The sequence below is a fragment of the Tyto alba genome, unplaced genomic scaffold, assembly GCF_018691265.1.
Source record: "Tyto alba isolate M040663 unplaced genomic scaffold, T.alba_DEE_v4.0 Super-Scaffold_6, whole genome shotgun sequence".
NCBI lineage: Eukaryota > Metazoa > Chordata > Aves > Strigiformes > Tytonidae > Tyto > Tyto alba.
In genome coordinates, this window is record NW_024881327.1 from 47,505,348 (window position 1) to 47,522,951 (window position 17,604).

Here is a 17,604-nt window from a genome sequence, read left to right on the forward strand (position 1 = left end):
GATGCAACTGTTAATCAGGAGTCACTACACCACCATGAATTCCCCATCTCCACAACAACAGTAACACACCAGCCATCTGCCAGCATAAGAATTCACATTCTGGGGGCGGCATTTCCTATTGACTTGGTTCCCCACCAGTAGTAGCGTGTAACATTGCGTGCTGCTTTCTCTGCCGTGCTTTTCCAGTTATACAATTTCCTCTTTCTCTAAAGAGAGACAAATACGGCAGTTTATAGTTATGATGGGGTGCAAGCAGGGGTTTTGTTGCATTCTAAGGGAAAGGGCAGTTCTCGTGGCTATTAGCTAGTCGTTGTACTTCAATAGTAACTGGAGATCCCCGTCAGGCCTCTCCTCTTACTGTGTGTATGTTTACAGGAGTGTACAAAGGTATCTTAAAACCTGTCTCCCTTTAAGGCCTTTTAAGATCTTACGCCCCTGTCTGAACCATTTGCTAAAGAAAGCACTGCATAAAACACACCAGGAAAAACAAGACCCTTAAGTAAAACAGACCATTTGCCTACTCGGGAAGGATGCTGCCCTCATCCAGCCGAGCTCTTTTAAGTTTAGAACTGGAATTCGTTTCTTTTGCCAGGCCTGTGAAGCATAACCTTGGAAGTGTATGAAGCAGGAGGCCACAGCGGGAGGGTGGGGTGGGCTTACTGGGAGCGTCGAGCCTGGGGGCGAGTGAGGGGCCCGGTAGCCAGCTGGAGCGGGGCGGTGGCCGCGGGGGCCAGTAGCCAGCCGGAGCGGGGCCGTGGCCCCGGGGGCTCGCCTCCGGGGCAGGCGGGGACGGGGAAGGGGGGGCTCCCCGCCGTGCCCCCCCCGGCCCGCACGCAGCCGCGGCCGGCTCCGCCCCAGCGGCACTGCAGGCCGGGCAGCGGCCGCGCCGTCCATCCGGGGCGGCGGCGGGAACTACCGCTCCCAGGGAGCCGAGGGGCGGGAGCCGAGCCGTGCCCGGCGGGGCGCAGCATGGAGAGCCCGGCGCTGACCTTCACCCTGGCCTACGTGGTGTTCGCCGTCTGCTTCGTCTTCCCGCCCGACGAGGTGCGCTCGGCGGGGCTGACGGTGCAGAGCCTGCTGGCGGCCTGGCTGGGCAGCGAGGACGCGGCCTTCGTGCAGTACCACCTGCGGCGCAGCACCGGCACGCTGCTGGCGCACTCCCTCCTGCCTCTGGGTGAGCCCCGCCGGGAGGGAGGGCCGGGGGCGCGGGGGTTCCACGCGGGCACGGCACCCGCGGGTGTGAAGGGCTAACCCGCTGCCGCCCTCAGCCTGTGCTCCTGAACCTGCTGTGCCCGGCGGGGGCAAGGGGGTTGCCGCCACGGTCTGAGCGCCAGGTGCACGCAGGTGCGAGTGATTCGGGTTACCCTGGACATCTTTGAAATACGGTGTTTTGGTGTCACTCGAGCTCCTTTGTAATGCGCACCCTAAGCTTTCTAAGTAGCTGGCTGCGTTGGAGTACATCCAATTACAAAGGACCAGCATTTTATTTAACTAGCAAATTCACATCCCCTTCCTTCACCTGAACAATACTGCTACAACTAAGTGGCACCTTGTCGATAATTTTATTTAACCTGCAAATTCAGATCAGCTTCCTTTAGGTATATAACTGTGGTAAAAGTTGCATCTTGCTGGTAATTTTATTTAACCTGCAAATTCAGATCAGCTTCCTTTAGGTTCATAACTCTGGTAAAAGTGGCATCTTGCCGGTAATTTTATTTAACCTGCAAATTCAGATCAGCTTCCTTTAGGTTCATAACTCTGGTAAAAGTGGCATCTTGCCGGTAATTTTGTTTAACCTGAAAATTCACATCAGCTTCCTTTAGGTTCATAATTCTGGTAAAAATCAATGACAGGTAAAAATTTACCTCAGATTGCTTAGGATGAGAGGCTTGAATTTGAGTTGTCATCCAGATGTACAATAGCTCTCCTGGAGGTGAGCTCACTGGTGAGATAACCATATGATTCAGGTGTGTGTGTTTATGCATGTGCTTAATTGCTTTCTGAAAGTAAGTCTTTCTCCTTGCAGGTTATTACCTTGGTATGTGCTTTGCTGCACCTGAAAAACATCTTTATTTTTTCTACCTGGCTCCAAAAGGATGGAAAACTTTCTTCTTCTTCGCTGTTCTCTTCCCAGCAGTCACCAGTGCCCTGGCATATTACTGGTCACGGAAAGGTTGGAAAAATCATCCGTTAGCCCGAACGCTTGCTGTTTATGCTCTCCCGCAGTCGGGTTGGAGGGCAGTAGCTTCTTCCATCAATACAGAATTTAGAAGAATCGACAAATTTGCTACGGGAGCCCCAGGAGCGAGGGTGATTGTTACAGACTCGTGGGTGATTAAAGTGACCACCTACTGCTTACATGTTGCCCAGCAGCAGGACATTCATTTGACAGTTACAGACTCCAGACAGCATGAACTCACCCCAGATTCAAACATGCCTGTGCAGTTCCTCACCATCCGTGTTGCCAGTATTAATCCCTACGTGAAGGCATTTGATATACGGTAAAACAACTACCCTCTTATGCTATATATATGCTATTTGACGGTGCTAATGGAGTGCTTCTGTGGAAGATCTGAAGACTCCTTGAGCTTCATCCCTTCCTTTTTGCTCCCTGCCTGGTGTTCAGAGATGCTGTATGTGTGGTTCTGCTATGCTGTGCAATGAAGAAAGGTTGTTTTTAGAAAAATTCATACACCTCCGGTATTGAATGCACAATGGTTAAACAGAGGGACTGTCCTGTTTGATCCATTCTTAGGAAGAGGATTGTGCTGGATGCAGAGATAAGTAACTTGAAAGACTTGGGTGAAAGATGGAGAATAGGAATGGAAGGAAGAATATTTGGTCTTCCAAGCTAAAACTGGTTGTTGTTCACCCATGAACAACATGGGGTTTTTTGTTTCTTCTGCTCAAGGCTTGTAATTTTGTCATTGCTTGGAAGAGTTCTTGCTGAGCTACTGCAAGCCAGCTGCCCTTAAAGCAAGGAAGTAATTTTGGTTCATTTCTGATTAATGTGTTCTCGTTGCAGTAAATCATAGCAAACGTGCTGTGAACTGTTAGGGCTTACTTTGCAAGGGCCCATGCTGTTTTTTTCAGCAGTCTCTCTAGCTAGGCAGAAGTACAAATTCCACAGAAACCTGTAACACTGAGTAGAAGAGTGCTAAAGTCTTTGTTGTCACTTTGTCATTAAAAGGAGTACACAAAGCGATGTTAGTGCTCCTAAAATTATATATTTGAAAAGCCATTTGAGTGTCTGCTGTAAATTTGTAGGTCAGCAGCACTTATTTACTAGGTAATTAAAAGTAGGCAGATGACCAGACTTGTAGGTGAGCAGAGGGGTCCCGGCAAGATCCAGGTGAACAGAGCTCAGAATGAGACATTAGTTAAGGTAAGTGTGGCAGTCCTAAGAAAAGAGGAGTGTTTTATAGACCTGTGAGAGTGGTGACTAAATAAGTATTAAACAACTAATGGTTTTATTCAGTAAGTGCTTCAGTGCCAGAGTGATAAAACTACATCCCCAGCTGAGAAAATCATGGCTTCTTTTGACAATTCCTTTTAGGGAAAAAAAAATCTAAACCCCTAAACTTTATTTTGTGGCTAAAAAGAACAGCACCGAGAACAGTGTTTGAAAGTTCTTATAATAAGATGTGTCAGAAATAACAAATCTCTGCTAGGATGCAGTGATACAGGATTTAAGACAAGTGCTATAGGACAAAATTCCCATGTTAAGGTTATAGGATCATTGTATATATCCAGATTCAGAATTAGATACAGTGGGATGTTTCTGGAATTAAAATGCTTTTGTGCAGGCATTCACGTTTCCCTGTGTGTTCAGTGTGAATTTTCCTCTGGATAGAAAGGTCTCTATTATTTGCACAGATAGCATCTGTTAACAAACAGCATTATCCTATAGTAGTTAAAACAATGGGGGCTAAAGCTAAACCAGTATTGCATTGTACTGGGCTCTAGAAACTCAGCGAGTGGTAGGGAGGATGAGGAGTTTCAGGGCAATGTTCCCAGGGTTTCTCCATGAAAGATATTTAATGAGTGGAAACATTAAGCTGGGAAATTCTGAATCTGCAGTTCAGAATTTTTACATTAAAAAGGGGTATAAACAATGATGTGTCACTATGGGATCTGCGCGAGGTCTCGTGTATCACTTGAGGTCTGTGGGCCTCACTTAGACTTTAGCAGAAGCAGCCTAGTTGAAACGCAGCTTGTTACAGCCTTAAATCAAAGTGTAAGTCACATTCAGCAGCTGTTTGTAACCTTTGTGAGATTTCAGGTTTTATCTAAAAGTGTATCATAAAATCACAGAAACTGATACTGATTGACATCCTTCTGATACTTATATGTACTATATCACTTTGTGATATGTGTCACATGATAAAACTAATTTTTGTCGTCAGGAGTTTATAAACTAGAATTTAGATATGGTGTAAGTAAATAGGCGATAAAAAGGTTGACAGAAATTGTGCATGCAGTACTTTACAGTTAATGCATAATTTAGGTACCTATATTGCTTTTCTTCATGCTGATTACTTCAAAAGCCTTTGGTTTTGTATGAAGTTTTAGCTAATCTCTGGCATATCCTGTCATCAATCTGACAGAGGTGTGAAGGAGGACAGCATGTTCTGTCATTCCAAGGACAGAATTTGTATCAAAAACACCGAGAAAACAAAATGCTCACTGTGTATTTATTCTGACTAGTGTGTACCAACTTAAATAGCTTTTCTGTGGATTCACTTCTCTGATGTTAACCTGTGCAATGTACTATCAAGATATTTGAATGGATAATCATGGTGATATTTTGTTCCATCTTCTTCAGGTTGAACTCCACAGAGTATGGGGAGCTCCGAGAAAAGCTCCGTGCTCCTATCAGCAATGCAGCTAATGTTGTGATCCATCAAAGCCTTAGTGATTTATTTCTAGAAACCTTTACATCTCTGGTGGAAATTAACCAGACATATCCTGTTCCAAGCACTCAGGTGAGACTTTCTATCCATGTAAAATTTATGTATACATAAGTATACTTTTCAATATAGGTGAGCATGTGATTGCTGTGTAATTGATAACTCTTTACTTAGGGCTGTCACTGGTGAATTTTTGTTGTGGGGTTAACCAAAGGGTTTTATTAAACACTGATTAAACGATGATTATAATTATGAAATTGTAATTAAACAGTAATCAAATGGTAAATAAATGGTAATTGAACAGCAGTCAAACACTCTACTACTTACTGCGCTTCTAATAATTAAGCTAGCTTGCATACAATATGCTCTAGATCTGATATAAAATGTCAGTTACCTCACTGTAGGTAACAGATGCCAGGTAAGGGATCTATCGACCTCAATGAGTAACCTAGAGAGGAGTCCTACCCAAGGGGAGATCACTGCTGTGCAGCCTGATGCCATACAGGAGAGCTCAGGGGGCTCAGAGGGGCTACAGATATTTATAGCGTAAAGTGATTGACTTGTAGTCAAACCCCTTTGGTGTATGTGCAGGCGTGCAGCTGTAACAGTTTCAGTTTCCTCTAGTTCCAGCTCAGGCTGGCACCATTAGCTCCTGATAAGACATGGCCTAGATTCCTTAATGTCCTGAGAAGGTCTGGCCTAGCACAATTTCTCAAGGTCTGCACAGCAGGGCTGACTCCATCAGGCCTCCTTGTTGCTGATGCCTGAACCAAAGTGCTGTTCACTTAGTCAGGGAGGGCGCATCCATCACACTCAACCCCATGACTACAGTCATTTGACTTTACTTCACAGAGTGGTGGTCAGGTCACCTCTTGCCTCTGTGATATAAATATGAGTCTCTAATAGAATCATATTGTCTGCTGGCGGATTAAGCAATAAACACAAAATTAATTAAGATTAATTATGATATAGTTCCATACAATCAGCAGCAAGCTATTCTGTATGTTTTACAATGAGATATACTGATCGGGTCAAAAAACAGACTTGAATGTATAAAAAGACAGTAATAGCAGCACAAACTACCAGAAGGACAAACATTATTACTGCAGGATGTAACATGGCATTCAGTACACCTGTTGCCATTGGAGACCATCCTGATAGCATTTCCCACCAGTGGTGTTCTCCATCCTTCTTCATGCTTCCTAATATACGCTGTATTTTTTCTCCATCGTGATATAGTTATTAATGTGGTTTTGCTTTGTTGTTGTACATTTTGTAAGTCTTTATGTTTCAGTAGCTTGTGAAACAGCATCAAGTTCATTCCAATGAGGGAAGATAAAAGGTCTTGATATAGCGTGTAGTTTTCCTTTAACAGTACATATGAGGTCACTCAGGCTGTGTAATTAAAGTCATATCCAGTAGTGTTTACAAAGTTACAAACACATACATTTGATTGATTGGACACATTATGGGTAAAATTTCTATCAACAGTTAAATCTTCACAAAGCGTTCTTATATGGATTAGCACACATGGACAGTTCTACCCTTTCCAGGGACTACAGTAGTTAAATAAGACTTATTTCTGTCCTGTACATTTAATAGTGTAGGGTCCAATCACAGAAATTTGTAGATACATAGCTCGGTCAATTGTGGGAGTAATAGAATAGAGACTAGGTTGATAGGTAGTAGGGACACTTGTTGGTATAGCGTGAGGTCTGGGAGTAGATGGTAGCGTGACCTTTAAGGATAGTCCACTTTCTATCTGTCCATGGGCACACTGCTTCTATAGCCGTGTCATTAAAGAGGAAACTAATTATACAACTGGGGCATGAGGTACAGCCTACTCTGCTTTTTGACTGAGTTTTATTTATCTTCCTGATGATCATGTAGGTGTTTGCCTTTGAATACTTTGTTACATTACATACAACAGCGATTCTGTCACCTGGTGTAACAGAAATAAGGTGACTTACTTGCTTTTACAATTGTGTGATTACCAGTGATTGTCATTATTAGGCCTTTTGTTGCTTCTCCCAATACTCCTGTACTTCCATCAATTTTAAGCATGTGTGATGCAGAATGTGCTACAGTTACCGTATTGATTAGCACACATAAAAGAAATGAGAGCCTCCACCCTGTGCACTGGGTTTATTGAGGTCTATACCAGATCTGGTCCATGTTGATGATGATTACTCCTGCGAGAAGGATGAATATTCCTCTGATGATTGGTCCAGTCTCCATGGGAGACATTCCTGTATCATTGCCAATATCATTCCTGGAAAGAGAAAATAATGCAGGTCTTGACAGGGTCACTTTGATCTGGTTACCCCTTTTAGTTAGTAGCCAGGATATATCCACCTAGAAACCTTTGCAGCCATCTTGGTCCCATTAAGTGAACCTTGAGACAGAATGCAGAAAAATGCTGACATTTGGAGGTCTTTTGCAATCCGACAGGCCTCAAAACACAAGGGGAAAAGTGCCATGGCTTTTATATCCAGCCTACAAAGGACTCATACAATCAATGACAGTCTGACATGGACAATAAATGGCACACCTATCAATATAATTGATCCAGGTAGTTCAGAAAAATACTTGGTACTGCCTACAGATCCATGGGTTAGAATGTCTAAGCCAGAACTACTAGAAAAACTGGACAACTGGTTGAGGTGTATTGGGCAGGCTCCGTTGAAGTAATTTCAGAAAGTGGACATTTTGAAGGGATATACTATCCCATGACTGATTTACTTAGCAGACCAAGGCAATGTGAAAGCCGTGTACCTGCAGACCCTTGATTTGGCAATTTGAGCAGCCATCAAGGATTCGTTACATCTACCTGCATGTACCTGTGATGCCATCCTGTATTCCAGAGCTCGGGATGGAGGGCTGGGTATTACCAGGCTCTCTGGATGGATTCCTAGTGTGCAGTGGCTGCACCAAATTGCTCAGTCATCAGATGATGCTATAAGGTTTGTTGTCTGGCAAGAAGGTATAGAGAAAGAGTTTGAAAAAACTATGGATTGTGGCAGGTGGCAATAAAAAGATAATTCTGTCTATTTGGGACCCCGTGGGCAGTGAGGAACCAGTCTCAGAGTGGGAGATACCTGCTCCAAAGGTCATCCTTCTGTGACTGGTGAAAGCAGGAGGTTTCAGTTGCACCAAGTTGCCATCCCAGGGCCATGGGATTACCAACTTTGAAAGGGTTAAAATTAGTAATAACTGGGTTGAATATTAGAGGGGCATTCCTCACAGAAAGCTCATCACTGCATTACAATTAAGAGCTAATGTCTACCCTACAAGAGAGTTTTGGCAAGGGGTAGGCAGGACACTCAAATGAAGAACACCTGGCATTGTCAAGCAGAGTGAGACTTGCTCACATACTGGATATTGCCCTGCAGTTCAAGATGCTAGAATAAAGAGACACAACCTACTATGTGAACTATTGGCAGAGAAAGCTAAAAAGAGAGAATGGATAATATTTCAGGAGCCACTTTTAAAAGATCATAAAAATTAATTATATAAACCTGACCTGATACATGTCAAGGGAGTTCAGGCTTTTGTGGTGAATTTAACTGTTAGATATGAGAGTAAACTGTCATCACTTGCTGTTGCAGCAGCAAAGTCAGGAAATACCAATGTCATAAGGAGCAAGTTCAGGAGGTGACAAATGCCAGTAATATAAAATCCATTGGATTTCCTGGATGGTTGCAGCCAGAGAATAGTAGGCAATGGGTCAATGTCTGGATGGAGATCAGTGACAAGTTGTGTCCCTCCGGGGTCCATATTGGGACCAGTACTGTTTAATATCTTCATCGGTCGCATACACAGTGGGATCGAGTGCACCCTCAACAAATTTGCAGATGACACAAAGCTGAGTGGAGTGGTTGACACACCTGAGGGATGGGATTCCACCCAGTGGGACCTGGAAAAACTCAAGAAGTGGGCTCAGGTGAACCTCATGAAATTCAGCAAGGCCAAGTGCAAGGCCCTGCACCTGGATCTGGGCAACCCCCAGAGTCAATATAGGCTGGGTGGTGAACGGTTTGAGAGCAGCTTTGCAGAGAAGGACGCGAGGGTACTGGTAAATGAAAGGTTGGACATGAGCCGGCAATGTGTGCTCGCAGCCCAACTGTGTCCTGGGCTGTATCAAGAGGAGTGTGGCCAGCAGGTTGAGAGAGGTGATTCTCTCTACTCCACTCTGGTAAGACACGCCCCCCGCTGCAGTGCTGTGTTCAGTTCTTAGGCCCTCAGCACAGGAAAAACAGACTTGTTGGAGTGGGTACAGAGGAGACCACAAAAATGATCAGAAGGATGGAACACCTCTCCTATGAGCAAAGGCCGAGAGGATTGGGATTGTTCAGCCTGGTGAAGAGAAGGCTCCCGGGAGACTGCGTACCAGTGTCCCCCAGAGCCTTATACTCCTGTGGGTCTGATGTGCCAGGCCATTGAATCCACACAGTGCAATAAACCTGGTTGTCCCCTTCCTCCACCTGGCTGGAGGCAAGGCCCCTCAAGTCCTGGTCGCAGTTATTCGTTACTCGCTTCTTGTAAATCACAGAATCGTAGAATCAGAATGGTGTGGGTTGGAAGGGACCTTTAAAGGTCATTTAGTCCAACCCCCCTGCAAAATATGAATCAGAAGTATCTTTATTAAGATAGGAAGTGAGATCAACCCTTCTACTCTGTCTGGGGAGCTACCCAGTGGAAACTGGAGCAGCAATTTTCCCGGAATAACCTTTTTTTATGACTTTTTCCTTGCAACTCATGTACCTGTGCCTCTAGAGTTGAGGTAGATTTTCCATCCCACTTCCTCATGTCCTCGCCATGGTCATTCGGGTAAAACTACAGGGTGGCCTGTGGTATGTACCCGCTATATTCTCTCCCTTGAGCATAGCACCACTTACTCTTATAGCTGAGATGCTTCTCTATACAGGTGGGGAGTAGGACCTATCCTTGTTTTGTTGCTGGAACTCCTGGAACAGTTTTTTGCACTCCTGGACAGTTTTTCACAGCCGAGAGTCAGGCCTGTATGGAGGAAGAGACATTTTCTTCATATTACCAGAGTTGGTGAGCCACTTCACCATTTGTGCCTCTCCATCTTTCTAGGCCCTTACTGCCAATGAGTTGGCATATGACAATAGTTCACTCCTTACAAATTTCCACCACATGAGTCATCTATACTTGACTTCATCTGGATCTTTGGATAACTGCTTGTTTTCCAGGTCATCATAAATAATCTCCAGCACGGCTAATTCCCTCAGATACTGGATACCTCTCTCCATGGTGGTCCACTTGCCTGGGTGACATATAATATCTTTCTTCATGCTTGACAGTGGTCACCTGCAGAGGCTGAGGACTTGTGCCCCTTGTCCAATCTCTTTGTCAATGCTCCCTTCCCTAGAAAGGGATCCCACCTGCTTGGCTTCCCTACCCTCTAATTCGAGGCTACTGACCCAGTTATCCCAGCATCAGAGCAGCCAGGTGACAATGTGCTCACCTGGTTGACAGCTGAAATATTTTTGCATATCTTGCAGCTCACTCAGGGATAGGGATCAGGTAGTTACTGCCTTGTTTATGCGTTCTTCCTTTTCCTCCTCCTCTTTTTCCAATGGCCCTGCTTCAGAACAGTCTGCCTCATCCACTTCTTCCTCCTTCCCCTTGTCAGTAGAAGTTTCTTCTTCCCTTACTAAATGAACTGACTTTCACACCTGATATTTTATTGTATATAAGGCTAACTGGTATCAGCATGGCTTGGTTCTCTGGTTCAGCTGCAGTGCCTGTTGTGGGAGTTAAAGTGGCCACAGTGCTGAGTACAAATACAAGATTAGTCTCAAAACCAGTAATTTTAGCATATCATAAACCAGGGTTTCACAGGACAACAAAATGATAACCTTAATCCAGCCCTCAGAGATGATAAACAGCACAAGAGGGAACACATATAGCAAGTAAGATGTTAGATAACACAACTCTGAGAACAAGCACAACTCTGAGAGCAAACAAATTAGCAGTGTGACCAGCAACTATTAAACTTATATAATGAATACTTATAACAAATTTGTTTTAACATAATCTGGCAAGATCTGTCATTATCTCAACCCTTCATGTTCCACGTTGGGCACTAAAAAGGACTGTTGTGATTTAACCTGGCAGGCAACTAAACACCACACAGCCACTTGCTCACTCCCCCCTCAGCAGGTTGAGGGAAAGAATTGGAAAAAAAGGTAAAACTTGTGGGTTGAGATAAAGCCAGTTTAATAGGACAGAAAAGGAAAAATAATAATACTGATAAAAGAATATACAAAACAAGTGATGCACAATGCAGTTGCTCACCACTGATGCCCAGCTACTCCCCAAATTTGAATTCATTTATTTCAAATTAATGATTCTTAATTGGGGCTTGCTTTAATTGTAAATAATACTATAAATCCCTACCTTCAGTAATATTTGTGGTGACCTGGTCATTATTATACTTGTGCGGCAATCAGAAGTGTGACTAGGGCACTGTTGAGAGTACCAGAGGTAACTACTTAAACTAGTTCTGGTGACCTTGCAGTGACTCTGTGTCAGATATTCCAGATAATGGATTGAGTATTTGATATTTTTGGCAGCATCATACAGCTTATATGGTGTCTTCACTGTATGGTTACATGAACTAGCAAAAATAAGACTGGATCAGATACGTTTGCACACAATGTGGTTGTGTGTTCTGACTGCAGTGCCAGCATACAATGAAGAGATGTTAGAAATAAAGAGAAGATGAGTTCCCCTCTTGAAGGGCTTTTAATTTGTGACACATTTAAGTGTCAGGTGAGCTACTGAATTTTGGTTTGACATTGAGTGATAAATAACATCAGAAGTTATGATACAGACATTAAAAATACAACATGGGATTTCTCCCTATTCTGAAGCTCCATGAATAAGTTGAAAAAGTTAAGTAACCCTTTTATGCTAGGGTTTTTCCTGCCTAAAAACTAAGATAAGCCCTAATTTCACAAGTTAAAGCTGATACAGCTTCTGAAAGAAGTAGTCCTCTTCCTGCACACTCCTCATCTCCACATTGACACAAGGCTTTGTCTGTGGTGAACCTGGTTGGGGGAAATGATCAAGGTGAAAAGGAACAAAGAAAGATACCTACACTTTTCACCTGGATCTGCTCCACAGTCAAGCTGCCAGTGTGAGTTGAACAGACACTTGAGCTGACAGGGGAAGAGGCACTGGAGGTGCGAACTAGATAGCACAAAGCAGAGCTGTATGAATAGACTCAGGTCTCCATGCCTGTTCAGCATGCTGTCTTTTGAACTTTGTGAAGTTCTTGGAGAGCTTTGGCTGGAAGATATGTGGGAAATGCTAATTATTGTTTATTAATTCTAAAACACTTCACAGCAAGATGATCTCCCTATATCCACCTGCAAGTTCATGTGGCATAATTAACTGTGGGGAAATACCAGTTATTCTGGTATTATCCAAGAATAAGCACATTTCTTGTCCTTCAAGTGAATACCCACTGTGTTCAGTACAGCACTGATTTCCTCTGTTATTTATGTCTTTTACTTATAAAGATGGAAGAAAGAAACAGCCTTTTGCTGCAATAAGTGATAAGAACTGTTTGCTTTGTTTATTTTACTTTATACTGATATGTTTTTTGAAAAACACTGTGAACGATAAAGACAGCTGCTTGCTTACCTTGCTCTGACTGTGGTGCTCTGGAAACAAGTGGACCTCGTCAGAGAGAGAAAGAGTATTTTCAGTCATTTTTGTTTAATGAGTCTCATGCAGCAGTTCTGGATTTTCTGTTTCAAGAGATACTTTGTTCTCATTCACTAGAGAGTATTCTAATAAATAATAAAACACAACTCTGGAGATTTAAACCATTTGGTATCTTCTGGTGGGGCAGTTCTGCCTTGCGGCTCTGCCCAACTGAGCTTCCTGCTATGCTTGTACACAGATAATTTTCTAAAAGCCTTTGAAGAGCAGTTACAGAAACCATTCTGTGCAGTTCATAATTTTCACATTTTTTTCCTCCTTTAGGAGCTGGAGCCGTGCATAGGGTGTATGCAGACTATTGCTAACATCAAGCTTATCAAGAACTGCCAGGAGCCAAATGAAGGGGAATGCCAGCAGTGCTACTGCCGTCCCATGTGGTGCCTCACCTGCATGGGCAAATGGTTTGCCAGCCGACAGGATCAGCAGCACCCAGAGACCTGGCTGTCAAGCCAAGTGCCTTGTCCAACTTGCCGAGCCAAATTTTGCATTTTAGATGTTTGCATAATACGATGAGTAATACTTGGGTATGTTTTAACTTTTAAAATTTGAGAGTATTTAATAGTGGGTTTGGTTAAAATGGCCTGTTAGGTTTGTTTCTGGGACTTCATGTTTTACAGGGGTGCAAACTCCAAAGCTTTCTCTTATAGTTTTGCAAACAGATGTAAATCTTTTCAGTTCCTCTCCACTTTTACCTGTATCTTTTGTTTTTTAGTTACCAGATGTCAGTTTCTGGAATTATTTTTTTTTTAACCTGTATTTTGCTTTCTTATGTCTTGGATGGAGTAAGGGTATCCCTCTGTATTTGCAGTACTAGTCTCTTTTCAAGTTTTAACATAGGTTAAATTATTTAAATTTTAAAATTTACCTTGGCTTTTGATTCTTTAGAAAAGGGCTAACTGAGAAAATTACTTTGATTAGACTTCATTGATACTTTTGTTACTTTAATCCATTTGTAAAGTTCATATTAATCTTTGCAAGTGTTCACCAAACAAGTATACCAGTTGGGTTCCTTGTGCTGGTCCTCTCCACTTACAAACGGGATCGGTTTCTGTAGGCAAAGGAATTTAATCCATGAAGATATACAACTCCCATAGAGACCTTTTATTCCATCAGTCTGCCCCTAGCTTATTTTTTGATGGATGTATTTATTTCAAACAACAGAAGGATTCAGAAACATACTCCACTTACCTACACTGATAATGCTATGCATCAAGTCTGTTGGTTTCCTGTAGCTACATTGGTTAGGGTTTCAACACTTTTCAGGTGATGGATTTTTTTTTATTTTTTTTTTTTTTTACACATTTGAAAGGAGTGCAGCAAACATTTGAACTGTCTACTCTGGAAGAATGCTCAGCTATTTCAGAGCCTGTAAGCTTTTTCTGAGGGTCAACCTTTCCCCTGAAATCGATGCCAGGATCACAGAGGTATGAGTGCTGTGCTGCATACCTGAAGAATGACCATCATTAACAAAAGTTTTTCAGGCTTGCAATTCAAAGGCTGATCATAAGCAGTAGTTGCTGTTTTAATATTCATAGGGTACTGATGCACACTTCTTGATCTGCTCTGCATCAGAACAAATTTTAAAAAATCAAAGCATTTTCCATACATTTAAGAGAGCTCTACTCCTGGACCTAAATGCAGAGCTTTCCATCACACCCTTCAGTGAATAATTATTTGGCGTACTCCTAGGTGGAGAGGCTCAAGCTGCTGGAGAACATGTGAGTTCTTACACTGACCTGTGCACTGGCAGGAGCTGACATGGAGGTATTTGCTTGCACAAGTTGTCTATCTTAGAGGGATGGTAACCTGAGGTAGATAGGTGGGTCAACTAGTGAGAGAATAGAGTATTTTAATGCTTTGGTCTAGGAGAATAAAAGCCCTAATGCCTTTCACCTGTATAATCTGAAGGATCTTATCAGTAAATCACTAGCATAGATGAGATGCCAGTGACTACATGAAAATGTCTTGATTACCATGACAGGCATCTGCTTTAAGCAGGAATAGGTGGCAGGATTTTAAAAAGGGTGCAAGTACTGGAAACACAACCATGAAAGATTTTATTAGTCTCAGCCTAGCTGCACGTTGTGTGGTAAATGTACCAAACTGCACTTGGAGCCAGCCACCCAGGAAATGGTTACAAATGTGGCTGCAAACTGTATTTTGGAGAGGGATAAGGAACTGAGAACAGATTTGACAGCATCATTTGAGAACTAACATACCTGTTACATTGTTGGCGCTGGGCTTTTTGTTTTGTTTTTTTAAATAATATGCACTTATAAAAGTCCAAACTGTTTGGGTTTAAGGACACTAATGCTTGAGCATATCTCAGTTGTTACATATGCAACACCTGCTATGCAATTATCTATACTACCTATTAATAATGGTGATTTTTCTATTTTTTATTATCTGTTGTTTTGGATTGCATAGAGTGAAAATTTGACACTGAGACTAGTAGTATGGATTTGTCTCTCTTTCCCAAAGAGATCTTAAGTGGCATGTCCCTCTTCATCCGAACAGGATTAAATTGAGTTCCTGAGTTTCTGACAGATTTGTTGACAAACAGGTCAGTGACTGAATTTAAAATATTTTCCAGTACTTCTGTGGGAAAGTTATTTGGAAGTTTGAAAAGATCTCTGCAGACTATTTTAACCTTTGGAAGATTCTTACAGGGCTGGGTGGTGTCATCTGACATGCACCTCCTCACCATACAGCAGCCTTTACGAATAAGTATTTTGTACCATTTACTTCTGGAAAGTTTACATAATGTGACACAGAAAAAAGAGATGTATGTGGTCCTTGAAATAGTTGCAGAAGAGAGGGTGGGATTTTGGAGTTGTGGTTTTGCCACAATTCCTACAGCTCTTTTCCTGTCTGGAATAAAAATATTTATTGTAAAGATGTGTGTAGTTAAAATCGTAAAGGCCTTGAGAAACACAGATAATAGATGCATGTAGTTGCAGGTGGTTTTATACAAGAAAAACAGGTCAGTTGCCAGTAATATCTCATGTAAGAAGAGCTTTAGTCTCCCAGTTGCTTGTACAGTGGAGTTGTTCTTTACAGAAATCTACTTTGAATTGATTGGAAGTTTTCATTTCAGTGGAACTTTGCTTTTATTCATCTTACGTCTTTTGCCAATATAACAGTACAACAAAGTACCAGTCATAAATGTGTAATACTCTTGCATCTTTAAATGGTAGTGCTCTATCCACAGAAGTGCCTCTTAGAAAACTTAGTAATAATTACCAAAATAAAATGATGATTTATGTTAATAATAGTGCCTGGCTTAAATTTCTTAAAACAAACATTTTTTTCCAAGTTTAAATTGTCAAAGTCATCTGGCATGCCTCCAAAGTTTGTAAGCTTCTTAAAGGCTGTGTTAAGAGAACCAACTTGTTAAAAATCTGTATGATATATTCTTGGAGACAGTAGAAGGATAAACCATGACATCTCCTTGCACAGTTATGTGATATCTTATTTCTCTTGAAGAAATCACTGAACATGAAAATAACAGAGTACAAAAATACGTATTTGTCATTGTGATAGCTTCAGGTCATTGTCCGAAGAACCACATGCACGTATAGGGCTGTTTCTAGAGAAGATCTCTCCCTGCAGTAAAACAAAATACATTGCCTCCCAGCCAATCTTGATACATTTCTTAAACATAACGATAGGGTTCAGAATCAGTCTTTTTACAGCACTTTTCTAAGAAAAAAAATGAACCAAGTGATGTGATGGGCTAAAATATTTACTTAAAGAATTTTCTTGAATTATTAGTGATTAAGTGTTGCTTTTTCAGCTGTGTGTATGCTTTTCCACATCACTGACTTGTGAGTAGGCAATGTTAGTAATCTGAAGTTCATGATATAAATGTATCATTACAATAAGACAATCTGTATGTGGGTGCACAGCGTCAGTATAAATATCCCATCTGTGTACATACATGTGTAGCCCAAATTTCCTTATGTGCTACAGCCAAACGTGTTTCTGAAAACATGAGCTGTGGCTATATTATTTATTTCCACAGTTGTGTTATTTCTGTAATTACAGCATTACAGAAAATATTGGCAAAGTATGTTATCTGTTGATGTTTTAGGTTAATATAGTTTTCCAACCCAAAAAAGATATTTTGTCGAAGCAGGATATATTTTGAATCCATTATATGAATGCAGTTGTTTAATATGAGGCTTGCCATAACTTGAAACCAAAATACCAGTTTATTATGTGATCTCTTCAATATATGTTTTTTTATTGTGTTGAAACTTGTTAGACTGCAGCTATGTACCATTCCAGTCAGGCTAAACCTCAGTAAGGCATAACTGACTAAAGTTCTGAGTCCTATTTCTTAGGAAATGTTGACTTTGAGATATTTAAGGAGTTGAGATATAAATATTCAAGCTCTTCCATGCATTACAAGACATTTTCTTCCAAAGATACACCACATGGTTTGTAACTTGTGGGTTTTTGGTTCGTTGGTTGTTTTTTTTTTTTTACCTAGATAGCTTACCTATTTTAAAATTGACAGTATTATTTGGATAAACTTTAAGGAAAAGGCTTAATGAATACATGTAGTTAATCTTAAAACTCTGAAGAGCTGAATAAAAATACAGTTGATTTTATGTAAGATTTATGGTTTTCATTTTGAAGTTATGTTTATCAGTTAAAACTTTATATGGGTGGAAGTCAGTCTGACTTACCTGTAGTGCAATGTTTTAGCTGAGAACATGTGAATAGGAAGGGGACTTTAATTCTCCTGAAGGTGCAGCTGGTAATTCCTTCTTTGATAAATTTTCCTAACATAACCTGAATGCAGAGGGTTGCATAAATGAAAGTGTGTAAAATCTCTGTATCTCAGAAAAAACAAACAAACAAACAAACCAAAACAAACAAACAAAAAACAACAACAAAAAAAAAGAAAATAACATATACTTTCCATAAC

The 17,604-nt window shown here is 41.5% G+C and overlaps 1 protein-coding gene across 1 annotated transcript; it reads left to right on the forward strand.

Moving 5' to 3' along the window:
* The first annotated feature begins 896 nt into the window (after positions 1-896).
* Positions 897-16,902, forward strand: TMEM129 (transmembrane protein 129, E3 ubiquitin ligase). The gene is made up of 4 exons (XM_032987331.2): positions 897-1,174; positions 2,027-2,501; positions 4,826-4,985; positions 12,933-16,902. The coding sequence occupies exons 1-4, from the start codon at positions 970-972 to the stop codon at positions 13,179-13,181; spliced, it is 1,089 nt and encodes a 362-aa protein (XP_032843222.2). The 5' UTR covers positions 897-969; the 3' UTR covers positions 13,182-16,902.
* The last annotated feature ends 702 nt before the right edge of the window (positions 16,903-17,604 follow it).

What these genes read in the sequence shown, in the direction of transcription:
- TMEM129 (XM_032987331.2), top strand. Translation starts at nt 970, where the DNA reads ATGGAGAGCCCGGCGCTGACCTTCACCCTGGCCTACGTGGTGTTCGCC. An exon ending in GCACTCCCTCCTGCCTCTGG is followed by an intron (nt 1,175 to 2,026) that starts GTGAGCCCCGCC and finishes TTCTCCTTGCAG; the next exon opens with GTTATTACCTTGGTATGTGC. An exon ending in ATCCTGTTCCAAGCACTCAG is followed by an intron (nt 4,986 to 12,932) that starts GTGAGACTTTCT and finishes TTCCTCCTTTAG; the next exon opens with GAGCTGGAGCCGTGCATAGG.